Genomic DNA, 14,175 nt, shown 5'->3' on the forward strand with positions numbered 1-14,175 from the left:
CGAATCGGGCCAACATGTAGTTTTTATTGGTAAACGTCTAAAGAGGTAAAAGATTGTTAATCTCAAGATCTCTGGGTCAGTAGCCTGCTGGCTGTCTTTCCGGAAGTTCCCATTGTGTTCCAGCTTGTACTTTGCCTTCACACACGCACATCTCCAAGAAATCCACTGAAGGGGAGGGACCGATATAATTCCATAGGGCCTCAGTTTGCTAAGGCACTGCCTTGTGAAATCCTGGGGAGAGCGCGGGGGAACAAACGGTTTGGCAGCTGTAAGGCAACACTACACCTGGGAAAAGGTAAGAGGGTCAACATCTACACAGATTCCAAACATGCATTTATGGTAATACAGGTCCATGGAGCTATGTGGAAATAAAGGGGACTTTTAACATCAGGAGGAAAATAAATTAAACATGCTCAGGAGATATTAAGCCTCCTAAAGGCAGTTATGACACTGCCCAGGTCATCAGAAGACCAATGGCTTAATTTCCTAGGGAAATAATAAAGCAGATCAAGCTGCCAAGCTGGCAGCCCAAACTATCCCTGGTAGCAGCACTTATTCCTGACATTGATGAAAAGCTAGCTAGCTCCGCCTAAATATTCCTCAGAAGACTCAGAAAGAGCAAAAGAATGAGGCTATGCTACTCACCAGAAAGATGGATGGATTAGCAATGAACAGCGGGTCACCCTGATCCCAAAACGGCTGCTGGAAGAAACAGGTCCATCTACCTTAGTGTAAGGGTGAAATTCGGTACATCAATACTGTGGTTAAACTTAACTAGTTTGCAATTTGATCCACCGTGATTTCAGCTGTTTTTTCTTCGTTTCTCCCCTCACTGATTAACTTAAGAACTCTGTTTTGTTCCCTTTCCTAAGTATACAGTTCCTTGCGAATCCACTTAATCAACAGAATCCTAGCCTGAAAAGAACAATTTCTTAATCCTCAGGTGCCCAGAATCCAATTTGCAACTTCCTTGCAGTTTTTACTGGTGATGCATAAAACCCCAGGCCTCGATGGCAATGTCCTGAGTCCGGGAGTCCAGAGATAACATTATCTTAAAACAGACCAAGGGAGGCTGGTTGGCTCAGTTGGTTAGAGCACAGTGCTCATACAGCAAGGTCGCCGGTTCGATTCCCACATGGGCCAGTGAGCTGCACCCTCCACAACTAGATTGAAAACAATGACTTGATTTGGAGCTGAGCTGAGCCCTCCACAGCTAGATTGAAAACAACAACTTGACTTGGAACTGATGGGTCCTGGAAAAACATACTGTTCCCCCAAATTCCCCAATAATAATTAAAAAAAAAACCAGACCAGACCCCAGGAAGTGATATCAACCCTGGGACCTGCCTAACCAATTCCCCCTTTCCTTTGTTCTTCTTATATATCTATAAACTCCTTCTGTCCATTCCAGGAACCGGGAGATGGCCTTTGAACAGAAGTCCACCATCCTCCAGCATGCCGGCATTCTGTAAACCTGCTTTTCTTTCTGCCGGCCTTGTCTCTTGATTCTTAACATTTCCAGCATCAGGCAGGTGGACCTTAGCATGGTATGAAGAGCGCACATTGTGGACAGGATGCTATGTTCCAATGGATGCAGACATATATTACTGGGCCAGATATGCAAAGAAACCGTTCAAAGGTAATTCAGAAATGCATTATCTATGCCAGAAAAAAATCCTAAAACCGGACTTCACCCCGAAGTCAGAGGAGTCCAGAGCTGAACATTAGGCCTACACACCATCAGGGAGTTGGGTCTTTAGAGCATTAGATTCCTGTCTCCATATTGGCCAATTCAATATTAAACATTTTTTTCTATACTGCAAACTCCTGCTTATGCATTTCTTTGGGCCAGAGAGGTGGACTCAAGGAAAAACACTGGGGTTCTGGTAACAATGGCAGAAATCATTTTTAAACACCAGTAACTACAATAAATATAAAAAGAGACTCACTCATTAACATACAGATTAACTTTTTAAATCATACAAATTAAATTTTTAATAAGCTATAAACAGTTTATAAGAGTTACACTTAAAATAGAAGCCATATATATATGTATACATATATACATATATATATACACTATACACTAAAGATAGATTTTTTTTAAAAAGAGTCTTAGAGAGACTGCCTATTTATGTTAATAATAATAAAATAAATGTTCATAATAATAAAAAACAGAAATCTGTGAATGTTACTAATAACATAGCCAGGTACTATCCCAAACAAAAATTTACACAATTAGAAGGGGAAATCAACAAGCCCACGAACATGTAAGAGATTTTAATTCCTCTCTCAAAAGCTGGTAAAAGAAGGGCCAGCCCGGTGGCTCAGGCAGTTAGAGCTCCATGCTCCTAACTCCGAAGGCTGCCGGTTCGATTCCCACATGGACCAGTGGGCTCTCAACCACAAGGTTGCCAGTTCAACTCCCGCAAGGGATGGTGGGCTGTGCCCCTGCAACTAGAAACGGCAACTAGAAACGGCAACTAGAAACGGCAACTAGAAACGGCAACTGGACCTGGAGCTGAGCTGCGCCCTCCACAACTAAGATTGAAAGGACAACGACTTGACTAGGAAAAAAGGCCTGGAAGTACACACTGTTCCTCAATAAAGTCCTGTTCCCCTTCCCCCAATAAAATTTAAAAAAAAAAAAAAAAAAAAAGCTGGTAAAAGAAGACCAAAATAATAATAATTTAGAATATTTTAAAGTCTTACATAGAAGGGAAATATAGAAATTTGCATCCCAAAACAGAAATAGAATATTCTCTGTAAGCATGTGTGGGACATTTACTAAAATCAGCCATAAAGGAAGCCACTAAGGAGGTCACAACAAATTTCAGAGAACTGACATTGATAATTGATTCATACTGATTGTATAGAATTTGGGAAATGCAGACAATTAAAAGCACAATATAAAAATTATATGTAATCCCACAACAGCTAGAGTTTACCTTTTTAAATGTTTAGCATATTTCCTTTCAGTTTTTTTCAAAATGCATGCTTTTCTTTTTTCGTCTGTAATACTGAGATTTACTGTATAGTCCCTTTGTATTCTGTTTTATTTGTAAATACTAATCTTGGTTTGTTTCCCCTATAGGTGCACTCGTGTCTCTAGAATTTATTTTCATTACTAAGTCAGGTTCCTGGGAAGAATATCTGCTCCCTGCATTGACATGTGGTTCTTAGAAGAAAATTAATAATCACAGTGGTAAGATGTGTTCACCCCTAGGTAAATCAGGGAGGAAGAGGCTACTGAATGCATTTGGTGGAAAAGTGGAGAAGGAAGGTATTAGAGTTGAAACAAAAATCAAAGTCTCACTCTAAGCAAAGAACACATTTGCCTTCCTCCCCAATTGGGGGGGGGGGGCGGGGAGGGGCGGCAGGCAGGGGAAATCACCATTAACACCTGCCTGACACCTGAGAGGACACACACACCAATCACTACTGGGGACTTGGGGAAGAGGAAGTGCTACGTAAATAGACGCCAAGAAGGAAGCCCAAGTAGGTCAAGGACTGAGAGGATGAAGATTTAGAAAAGTAAGTCAGTATCAACATGGGGCACCTCAAAGGACATTGGGTCTTTCTCTGCCCCCTTTCTCCTCACCACACGCCCATCGATTAAAAAAAAAGTCCCAACTGTTGGTCCTCGGCTTGAACCTTTAGGTGAAAGAGCAGCAGAGTACAGATGGGTGTGATGGTACTTAGGAAGAAAGCGTTTCCCCTTCTTCTGCATTACTCTACATTTGAGAAAGGATTATTAGCAGAGAACACTCAGGGGACTGAAAGTTCGTTTCTCCCAACCTCCAGCACTCACTCATTCGCAGATCCTGCCACAAGAGGAGTCCTAAGGGAAGGGAGGATTCTTGTGAGAAATTCCCGTAATTTCTGCTAAATGCCTGACACACTATAGTGCTTGATACATTTTAACTATTACTATTACTTTTCTTCAAGTGTACTGCAGTGGTTTGAGGCACAGGCTTTGGTTTAAAAGAGTTCTAGGTTTACATCCATGCTCAAGTCCCACTTACTAGCTATTAGGCCTCTGCAGAGTGGGTTTACCACCACTCTGAACCTGTTCTCTCAACTGTAAAATGGAATTAATAATACCTACTTTATGGGATTAAATTAGCTAATATATGTGGACAAAAACTAACTTTAAACAATCAGTTGGAGGATGTATGGGAGGAATATGGTTTATGGAAGTCCTCACACACCAGCACTCTACATAATCTCCATAACCCTATAGGAAGAACTCTATGATTATAATCAAGCTCTATGGTTCTCACTTTCCCTTCCCTTTATTTCCTTGCCATTCTATAAATTCCCCTCCATCTTAGCATCAGGTGAGAGAGTATGCAATTAGTTTACCATGTCTGCATGCACGGGGTTGCAGCCTTTTTCTCTTCCCCATCCCCCCCCCCAATAAATCCTTTAAGGTGACAAAACACCCAGTTGATTTTTTTTTTAGTTGACAATGTGAAATACTTAACAAAGTGCTAAGCCCATAGTTAAATGGTAGCAGTTAGAATCACCATTTAACATATATTTGTTGGTCTTTCTTGTTTGTTTGTTTTTTCCCCACTCTTACTGAACTTCTCCCTCTCTCTAATTTTTTTGGGGGAAATGGGAGTCCTTTTGAGATCATTTGGAAATCTATTCCCATCTTCCAGTAGCCGTATTTTGCTATCTCTGTTATCTTTATCCTAGTGTAATACATATCCATTCACGACTTCTAGTATTGAGAACAGATTTAAATATAGAAGTGAGGTAAAATATAGGTCATAGGTCCTTGGATAGAAGTTTATGAGCACAAAGGAAGAAAAGGACAAATGGAGTGGACCCAATATGGCTTTATAGAGGAAGTGACTCTTCAGCCTGGTCTTGAAATATAAAAATTTGAAATCACATGATCCTGGGTTTGCACCCATGTTGTGCTACTTGTTAGCTATGGATGAGTTAACTAATCTGGCCAAGTGTCAGTCTCAAGTATTCAACAAAGATAATAAACCTAAAAGGTGTGTGGGATTTAAAAAGCTGATAAATGAGAAAGCCCAATGAATGGACAGATAAATTATCAGTACATGCCACTTATCCTTCCTTCCTACCCTTTCCTGTCTTACCTTCTCCATTACCTTCTACCTGCTAACTCTTTCCTCCATTATCCCTTCTCCTCTCATCCTTGGTTTAGTTTGGTGTCACTTGGGAACATAAACTTCCTAGTTACAAAGAAAACTATAAATAAAATAATTTAAAGCCACTTGAGTTGTAGGTGGACCCCTGGAAATGAACCTCATGAAGATGTTGATCCATGGATAATTTCTATGGTTACCCATAAACACCTACCCATATTGTCCATAATTTGCTTTAAAGCATATCTTCCCAGCTTTATTTTTTAATATATAAACATGCAATGAACGATTGAAACAGAAGCCTTGCTAAAGATTGAGATTGAATTCATCTATAATACCTGGTTTCCCTGAAAATAAGACCTAGTAGAACAATCAGCTCTAATGCGTCTTTTGGAGCAAAAATTAATATAAGACCCGGTCTTATATTATATAAGTACTATATTATATATTGTACTATATTAATTTTTGCTCCAAAAGACGCATTAGAGCTGATTGTCAGCTAGATCTTATTTTGGGGGAAACACAGTATCTTCTCAACCAACCAACCCTAAAGACTGTCACTTAAAATGAGGTGTGATCTGTGCTTTTTCACAATTTGATATGTGACAATTTTTTATCTGGGTTTTCCTGACTCTACAAATTAAAATTTCAAATTTCCCAATTCTTTCAAATTATGAGGATTTCATTTCATTTTTTTCCCCTTTCTTCTGCCTCCTCCCCACCCTCCCCACTCCCACCCCACCCACTCCAGTTCAAGCGGTTGTTTCTCAGTCTAGTTGTGTAGGACACAGCTCCCTGGCCCATGCTGGTATTAGGAGCCTTGAGCTCCCTCCGGCTGAGGCAGTGGGTCTCTAGCCACTGGCTGCTTACAGCTGCAGCAGCCCATGGCAAGCTCAGGCCAACCTCCGGCTGTTCATGGCAGCCCAGCTCCAGGGAGAGCCATTGTTCACAATCTTAGTTGTGGAGGGCACAGCTCACTGGCCCATGTGGAAATCGAACCAGTGACCTTGGTGTTAGGAGCAGAGCGCTCCAGCTGATCCACCAGGCCAGCCCAGGATTTCATTGCTTCATTTAAACTGCCATACCAAGAAGGCACAAGGAAAATGGAAAGGAATTAAGTTTGCTTCTGTAAGGGCTTAAAAAAATAATACTTTTCCTTTCACCTCCTAAATTCTTTTGGCTGGGCTATTAATCAAATTAACAGAGACAGATTAACAGGAGAAAAATCAAACTTTAATATGTGCACATGGGGAATTCACCTAAGCACATCACTTTGCCCAGTACATTCTCTGACCCAGAGATCAAAACCTGATCTACCACCCGCACTGGGAATTTAGTTAATCCTGATTTCAGCTACAGTTGATACCATTTTCTTATCCAAACTAGGTCCAGTCTGACTTTACTTCCTGCCTTCCTCCAGCCAGAGAGTTCTGGATTCCAACTCTGCTTGGTTCTCAACAGCATCATCTAATAACATTCATTATTGCCCCCGCCTTCACCATCACACAAGCTAGGCACTGAAGAAGGCAACACAGACCTTACCTTCAAAGTGTTTACAGTCTCGGAGCTGACAAGGTGCTTACAGTAGAAAAGCAAGTAAAAGTAAGCATCACTAAAAGGCAGCCCAGGTCAAGAGGTATGGACATGCGTTTCTTCAGAAGCCCCAGGAAAGTGGAGTTGAGCTGTGAGTTGAGATGGTGGAAATGACGTGTGATAGAAATCCATTGTGCTGAGGCACTGGATTAGAAAGCATTAAAAAGCCATTAAGGGCATGAAAGTGGGAGCCAGACTGCCAGGATGTGAAGCTCAGCTTTGGCAATGCGTAGCATGGGACCTAGGCAAATTATTTAACCTCTCTGTGCCTCAGTTGCCTCCTCCCTAAAATGGGGACAATAATACTACTACCTACTTCATAGACTTGTGGTGAGTATAAAATGAGTTAAGATACATGAAACACGTGGTATGTAGTAAATACTAATAAGGGTTACCCACTATTATTTATGAGTGGTGTTCTTGAGAATGAGAAAGGTACAAATGAGTGTCAATGTAATTAATTAATGCTGTCTGGGGAGGAGCGTATGTATTTAAGACACTGTCTGGGACGACTTGCATAATCTCATCTTTAAGCAAAATGCCTTGTAATTGGCGCAGCTCCGAAAATACACATGCACAGCAGCATGTATGCGGGGCGGAGCTGCTCTGGCTGCGTGGTCGGTTTCTAGTCTGTAAACACGCGCGGGCCGGAGGGGGGTGAGCGCGAGCCCACGCTGCGTGTTGATTCCGACCACTGGGTGTGAGACTGCCCCTGTGTGTCACCAACACACACAGATATGAGACCTGCTTCGACGTGCGTGTCATGGCTTAAAAATAGATGCTAATCCGTCAAACGGTCTGGCAGTGACAGCCACGGCGGCGACAGCAGGAGTCATGGCCGAGGGGCTGCCCGCGCCTGCGATCCGCCTCTGGGACTGAGACCCCCGCCGCGTGCAGAGAGGTAGAGGGGCTGCGGCGGGTGGTCGCCTTCCCAGCCGAGGCTGTGAGGGAGGGTGGGGCGGAGAGGGGGACTGGGAGCCGAGCAAGCTGCGCCCTCCTGGGCTCCCTCCCTCCATCCTCAGCGCCAGGCTGTCTGGGTTGGCAAGGGCTGGGCGACAGCCATGAACCTGTTACAACCGTGATAGCAGACGGAGGTGGGGGGGGGCAGCGAACTAGGGCCCCTGGCAGTCGGCAGATGGGATGGGAGAATGCCGAGGGGTGTATCCCGGGACAGAACGGCGCTTCTCCAACCCCAGGAGAAACAGAGTCGTTCGCCCCCCCCTCCCCCGCCACACGCCCCAGGGGCTTCCAACACCAGGTCTCCTTCCTGTCTCCGTTTACCATTCGGCATCCCGCAGGCAGCAGAATCTGCTTCTAGAAAAGGTTGTTTTGGAATCAAGTGATGGGGTCTTTAGGCCTGAAGAGATGAGGTAGATGATGATGATGATGATGATGATGGCTGTAGGGCTGTATTTCTGTGCTCTTTCTGAACGAGACATTGACAAATTTCACCCTAAACAGCTTAAAATCCAGTCTCCCCCCGCTAGTCCTGATCTTAATATCCCTGCTTCTCAATGCTTTGTAAGTGCTTGATCTCTGCTGACCTGGGGGAAAGACAGGAAAGTGTGGGCAGGACAAAGACGGCCTTCCACTGCTGGACTTTGGGTTGAGGGTTCTGGTGCTGAAGACAGGGAAGAGGGTGGGAGAGAGATTTTTCGCACTAGCCCTCCTGCCTTTTCAGACATGCAGGACCACAGTGTGAAATGGAGGAGCAGGGAGGCTCTTGCCACAGCCTTCTCTCTGCCTGAAGGTCCCAGGGCAAGTCTTAAAGGCTGGCCCTTCCCCGCTCTGCAGCTCAGCACATGGTCTCACTTTCAGAAGAGCTGGCTGTCCAGAGAGTCCGAGGCACACCTGCTAGAACCCATGCGCTGCTGACCATCACTTAACTCCCACAGTAAAACGGATGGTAATTCCAGCCCCTGAGTCCCCGGGCCTGGCAGGATCCCTCATCCTTCCCTTTCCTCCCCCATCTCCAGTGCCCCATCCTCTGCTTCACACACCCAGACACACACACACTACTCCAGCCCTGCTTCAACTCAGAAATTCTCACATTAGAGATGAGGTTTAATCAATTTTTTCTTTATATAGATTAAAGGGAGGTGGCTTGCTTGTTATGCACAAAGATTTGTGCCTTCTTATGGTAGCTCATGCATTCAGCAAATATTTTCTAAAAACTTACACTTCCTCTTTATTGCTATTCCCCACTCACCCCATCCCCCGACATACACTTCCCATAACAAGCTTATCTCTGAGGCAGTGGTAGGGCAAGAATGGGTTAAAGCAGCCCATCTCTCTGGCACTGAGAAGGCAGGCTTGGCATATGTCATGGCCCCAGCTGCCACTGTCTTTCTGCTAATTCTCCCTGGATGGAGAAAGCCACCTCCCCCCCAACCCCCACTCCAACTCCCTAGCTTCTCTGGCTGTTGCCCCAGGCAGATGAGAACCATATTCAGGCTGGCAAGTGCTCCAGCAGCGGGCAATGCCACCCAAACACCAAATGTTTGTGTGTGTGTGTATTTATGTATGTGTGGTGGGAGTGGGGGGTGGGGCGCTGGAGCAGAAACTCAGCAGCTGGGCAGCTCCCTCTCCCGTAAACAAGGACATGTGACTCTCCCACCTCCTTATGTGGCAGAACCAAAGAGCACAGAGAAAGGAGCTGCCGCAGCTGAAGGAAAAGATAATCCTGGAGGCTCTGCCAGAGCCAGACTTACATTTCCTCCCTTGAGAATCTTCTCCCCAAGGCCCAGCCCAGTTGGCAGGAAGGGAAGGAGCTGCTCCAGACTCACTCAGGTGTGTCTCACATCCCTTCCTCTTCCAGCAACAGCTACTGGGAGACTGACCCGTCATTACCGCAGCCTCTCCAGCGCCTGCCACGGTTCCTACCACCTCTAAGATGTGCCCTGGTAACTGGCTCTGGGCCTCCATGACTTTTATGGCCCGCTTTTCCCGGAGTAGCTCAAGGTCTCCTGTTCGCACTAGAGGGGTCCTGGAGGAGATGCCAGCTGTGCAACATCCCTTCCTCAACGTCTTTGAGTTGGAGAGGCTTCTCTACACAGGCAAGACAGCCTGTAACCACGCCGATGAGGTCTGGCCAGGCCTCTACCTCGGAGACCAGTATGTACCCCGCTGACTGGGGCCACAGCTGAGTGTGTGTGCGTGTGTGTGTGTGTGTGTGTGTGTGTGTGTGTGTGTGTAAGAAGAAAAAAGGAATGGTGGCAGAGGGCACTGAGTTGTGTTGTTGGTACCAGGTTGAGGATGGAGGAGGGGGGGTGCATGGGCAGAAAGTGGAGGCTGGAGGATTTGCGGGGAGGGTTGGGCAGGATTATTGATCTACCCAACTCTGGACAGAAAGACTCTGTCAAGTAATAATGTCATTTATTTAGCAAAATTTATTATTGAATGCTATGTACCAACATAACAGATGACTTATCTGACCTTCTGTCTATTGTGCTATGGCTCTGAAAAAAGGCAGTCATTGGAGCCAGGAACAGTGGGTAGTAAGGTGAAGGGCTGACCAAGCAAAGCCGCAGTATATGCAAAGGTTCTGCAAGATGGGGCTGTGGAGAGAAGAGCACCAGAGGAAGAGTAGTCCCCACTTCTCTCTCTCAAGGGTTCTGTAGTATACAAGGAGTTTTTCACGTGCATTTTCTCTCTTGATCTTCACAACAGCTTTGTGAGGTAGGTACCACTATCCCCAGGTTACAGATGAGGAAACTGAAGCTCAGAGAAGTTGTGACTGGCCCAAGGTCACACGGGTCGTAAGTAGCAGAGCCAGGACTTGGAGGTTCAAGTTCAGTGCTCGCTCTACTTGAAGAGTTTGCACTGGACAGGGCATTTGCCCTGGGATATGACCGTGTTGCCTGAAAGATGTCTACCACTAAACTGAGGGGTATGGGCCACATGAACACCTGATGGTGACATCATAAAACAGGGTAAATGTGAACATGGAATGACTAGCAAAACACAAGAAGATTCTGGGTGTCAAAGGGAATATAAAGCAACAGGGGAGTTAGGTGTGGGAGCAAGGAATCATATAATCTCAAGGTTTGCAGGGATGTTAACTGTGACTTGGTCCAAACTGATGTTCCGTTTGAGGTCCAAATGCCCTCTGGTGCATACATGCCCACATGTTGACCTCCTCTCTGAATGAATACCCTGGTGACAGGAAAATCACACTCTCCCAAGGTGTTCCCATCTTTTCTTAGCTAAATTCCACTGTTAGTACATACTTCCTTCCATGATGCACAGTTCCAGTAAATCCTTCTTCGGATCAAGTAAATGCCCCCAGACTCAGAACACTCTCTTAGTGCTTTACTATGGCTCAACCACCCCCTTGGTCTTCTCTTCTCCAGGCAAAACCCCCCCAGTACACTCAACTCTTGCTCCAGACAAGACTCCAGGTCATTGCCCATCTTGGGTCCTCCCTTTTGGGTCATCAGTAAGCAAAGTGGGGGCCTGGCACCAATGACATTAGCTCAGCAGTGGACAGGGTACATACGAGGGATTCTTGCCCCACAGCCTTGCTTCCCAATCCTCCCTCTAACCTCTACCCAATGCAGGGACATAGCTAACAACCACCGCGAGCTCCGGCGCCTGGGCATCACCCACGTCCTCAATGCCTCACACAGCAGGTGGCGAGGCACGCCCGAGTCCTATGAGGGGCTGGGCATCCGCTACCTGGGTGTCGAGGCTCACGACTCGCCAGCCTTTGACATGAGCATCCACTTCCAGACGGCTGCCGACTTCATCCACCGGGCCCTGAGCCAGCCGGGAGGTAGGAGGGGACAGCAAGGAGCAGGGAAGGAACAGTGGACATTGAGTTACAGAACAGCCCAGGGTTCAGGTGTGGGGAGGGAGAGATTTGAATGACATGACCAAATGCTCAGGATATAATGTTAAGGAAAGAAAAGCATTCTCTCAACCATGTTTAAAATACATGAAATACGTAAAAGACGTAAAAAGATGAGAAGAAAATAATCCAAAATGTTAAGAAAGTGGCAAGTTACACCTGGGTGGTGAGATTATGGGTGATATAGTTCAAATTGTTTTGCTACTTTATATATTCCAATACTTTCTAATCATTTCTACTTTGAGCATGTCTTGCTTTAGTGATCAGAAAAAAGTATATATGAATAAAAAATATATGAACACCCCCCCAAAAAAATGGTTGATAGAAACACCAAAATGGAAACATGGGCGAGACTAAGGAAGGGACAGATTAGATCCAGGGTGTTTTGGGCTGATGCACTCAGCAAACATCAACTGAAGCCCTACTCTGTGCAAAGCTTGTCTTTGCATTACTTATGAGTCTCTACCTCTGAGCCCTCTTTGGGTTTATAGATGCAGAACAGCTGCATGTTCTCCACCTCATTCTGTCTAGAGAATTTGCCAGGGGCCTGCATTTCTACCACCACTCATCTGCACCCCATCCTGTCTCCACGAACCTCTACTCTCGCGTCTTCCTCCTCACTGTCTGAGTATCCCTCTCCCTAGTGTCCTCCAACCCACCACAAATCGTCCCACAGCCGCCTCTTGTGTCTGTCCTCACAGGGAAGATCCTGGTGCATTGTGCTGTAGGAGTGAGCAGGTCTGCCACCCTGGTGCTGGCCTACCTCATGCTGTACCACCACCTCACCCTCGTGGAGGCCATCAAGAAAGTCAAGGACCATCGAGGCATCATCCCCAACCGGGGCTTCTTGAGGCAGCTCCTGGCCCTGGACCGCAGGCTGCGGCAGGGCCTTGAGGCATAAGGGGAGGGAGAAGGAGGTCAGTTGGGTCAGGCATGTGGGTCCCTGGCTCCCAGCTGGAGAAAGGAGGCCCAGTTGGCAGGTAGCAGGAGGCCCAGATAACCCATCTTCTCCTGTAGGTTGGAGAGTGAGAGGGCTGGGGCGTGGTCTCAGGTCACCATTGTTATTTGTCGGGAATGAGGATGGGGAATTTGGTGGATGCCCAGGAGGGAGTTGGCCAGGGAAAGAAGAAACTAGGCAGTAGGTAGAAGTCAGTCCTGGGATTCAGACACTGCTTCATTCCAGCCAGGGTGCCCCTCGTGATTCAGAATCCCTTCCCCTCTTTGTGCCCAAGTGTTCCCCTCTCTCACTTATCAAAACAAGGGTCATCTCTGTCCTGTGCCTGTGCAGGGAGTCAGGGATACAGCAAGAATGAATGTGATGATGTAGAGCTGTGTGGAGATTGTAGTGTAGAGACAGACGGTGAAGAGATGGTGTGAAAAGCTGTGAAACCCGAGGGAGAAACCCACAGACTTGTTACTCCAAGCACAGGAAGAGGAGGTGTGGGAGGGTTGGCACTGTGCTCGTGGGTGTTAGTCGTGGCCACAAGCTGCAGGGGTGCATGACTGGGAGTCTCAGATGATCACTCGCTTACTGGATCCAGGTGTCTCGAGGAAAAATAAAGATGGTGGACAAGAAGAGAGCCTCTTGAAGTCATTGACCGCTTGTATGAGTTCCGCACCTCTCCCCTGAGAACTCCAGCCCTGCTGGGGACAGCAGCAGTTCCTGACTCCCTCATATTGGTCATAAGCCCCCACCACCAATTCATAGGGGAGGTTTCTCCCAAGTCCGATTTCACACTCCCACTGCAAGCGACATTTTGAACTGTTATTTCCAGGCATGTCCACACTGGGGCAGCAGAGGATCAAAAACTTCAAGTTTGCAACTACTGTAGTGTAGCCACTGAGAGGGCCCAATGTTCATCTCCCAAGTTTAAAATAGGTCTCTGTTCACAAGCTTGGATGTGTAAAAAATATAACTTTATTTTCAAAAAGTTAGTCTGATTTCTTTATCAAGTGCCCACTCTAATGGGATAGCAGAATATTATCTTAAGTCAACCCCAGGCCTATCCTATCTTCAGGAGTTTGGGTTTTCCTGCTGCCAAGAAACTGGAAGGGAGGCAAGGAGAGGTAATACAATTTCTTCCTCTTCTAATCTTTCCAGGTTTGCCTCAGAGGACTATAACACAATCTCCTTAGTAAACTTAATCAAACACTAGGCTCGACAATCGGAGAGAATAGTATGGTCTTTCTGTTATCCCAAGTGCCAAACTGCCAGTTACCACATCCCTCCTTTAAAAGAGGCATATTGCCACAACAGAATATCTACTTGAATGGGGGAAGGGGATGGGATGGGAGAGGAAGTAAAAAATACAGAGAAAAACAATCACAATGTATCTAAAGTATATGTCCTATCCAAAAGTACAAAACTCAGAATCTCAAAGCTGGACGTTGTCTTCATATATGTTCCATTTCTACTCTCCAACGAGATATCGATGAATCATCTTTTCAATATCTTTGACAATAGTCATCAAGCATTTGTTTGAACACTTTTTGATGGTAAGGAACGACTATGTAATTCTCATATCATTTTACCAACTCTGAATATATTAGAAAGCTCTAATAAAACACACGCATCACGCAACCCATGTTACAGTGGTAGTGAGATAG

The 14,175-nt window shown here is 45.8% G+C and overlaps 1 protein-coding gene across 2 annotated transcripts; it reads left to right on the forward strand.

Moving 5' to 3' along the window:
- Window positions 1–7,346: 7,346 nt before the first annotated feature.
- Window positions 7,347–13,144, forward strand: DUSP26 (dual specificity phosphatase 26). Of its 2 annotated transcripts, XM_019743183.2 has the most exons (4): window positions 7,347–7,620; window positions 9,538–9,833; window positions 11,279–11,493; window positions 12,270–13,144. In XM_019743183.2, exons 2-4 carry the CDS (start codon window positions 9,613–9,615, stop codon window positions 12,467–12,469), a joined length of 636 nt encoding a protein of 211 aa, XP_019598742.1. In that variant the 5' UTR covers window positions 7,347–7,620; window positions 9,538–9,612; the 3' UTR covers window positions 12,470–13,144. The 2 variants fall into 2 exon arrangements, with proteins under 2 accessions (XP_019598742.1, XP_019598740.2); XM_019743181.2 differs by lacking the exons at window positions 7,347–7,620; window positions 9,538–9,833 and having other exon boundaries at window positions 10,855–11,493; window positions 12,270–12,619.
- The last annotated feature ends 1,031 nt before the right edge of the window (window positions 13,145–14,175 follow it).

This window comes from Rhinolophus sinicus, linkage group LG04 (genome assembly GCF_036562045.2).
Source record: "Rhinolophus sinicus isolate RSC01 linkage group LG04, ASM3656204v1, whole genome shotgun sequence".
Lineage (NCBI taxonomy): Eukaryota > Metazoa > Chordata > Mammalia > Chiroptera > Rhinolophidae > Rhinolophus > Rhinolophus sinicus.

What these genes read in the sequence shown, in the direction of transcription:
- DUSP26 (XM_019743181.2), top strand. Translation starts at nt 10,998, where the DNA reads ATGCCCCCAGACTCAGAACACTCTCTTAGTGCTTTACTATGGCTCAAC. An exon ending in GGCCCTGAGCCAGCCGGGAG is followed by an intron (nt 11,494 to 12,269) that starts GTAGGAGGGGAC and finishes CTGTCCTCACAG; the next exon opens with GGAAGATCCTGGTGCATTGT.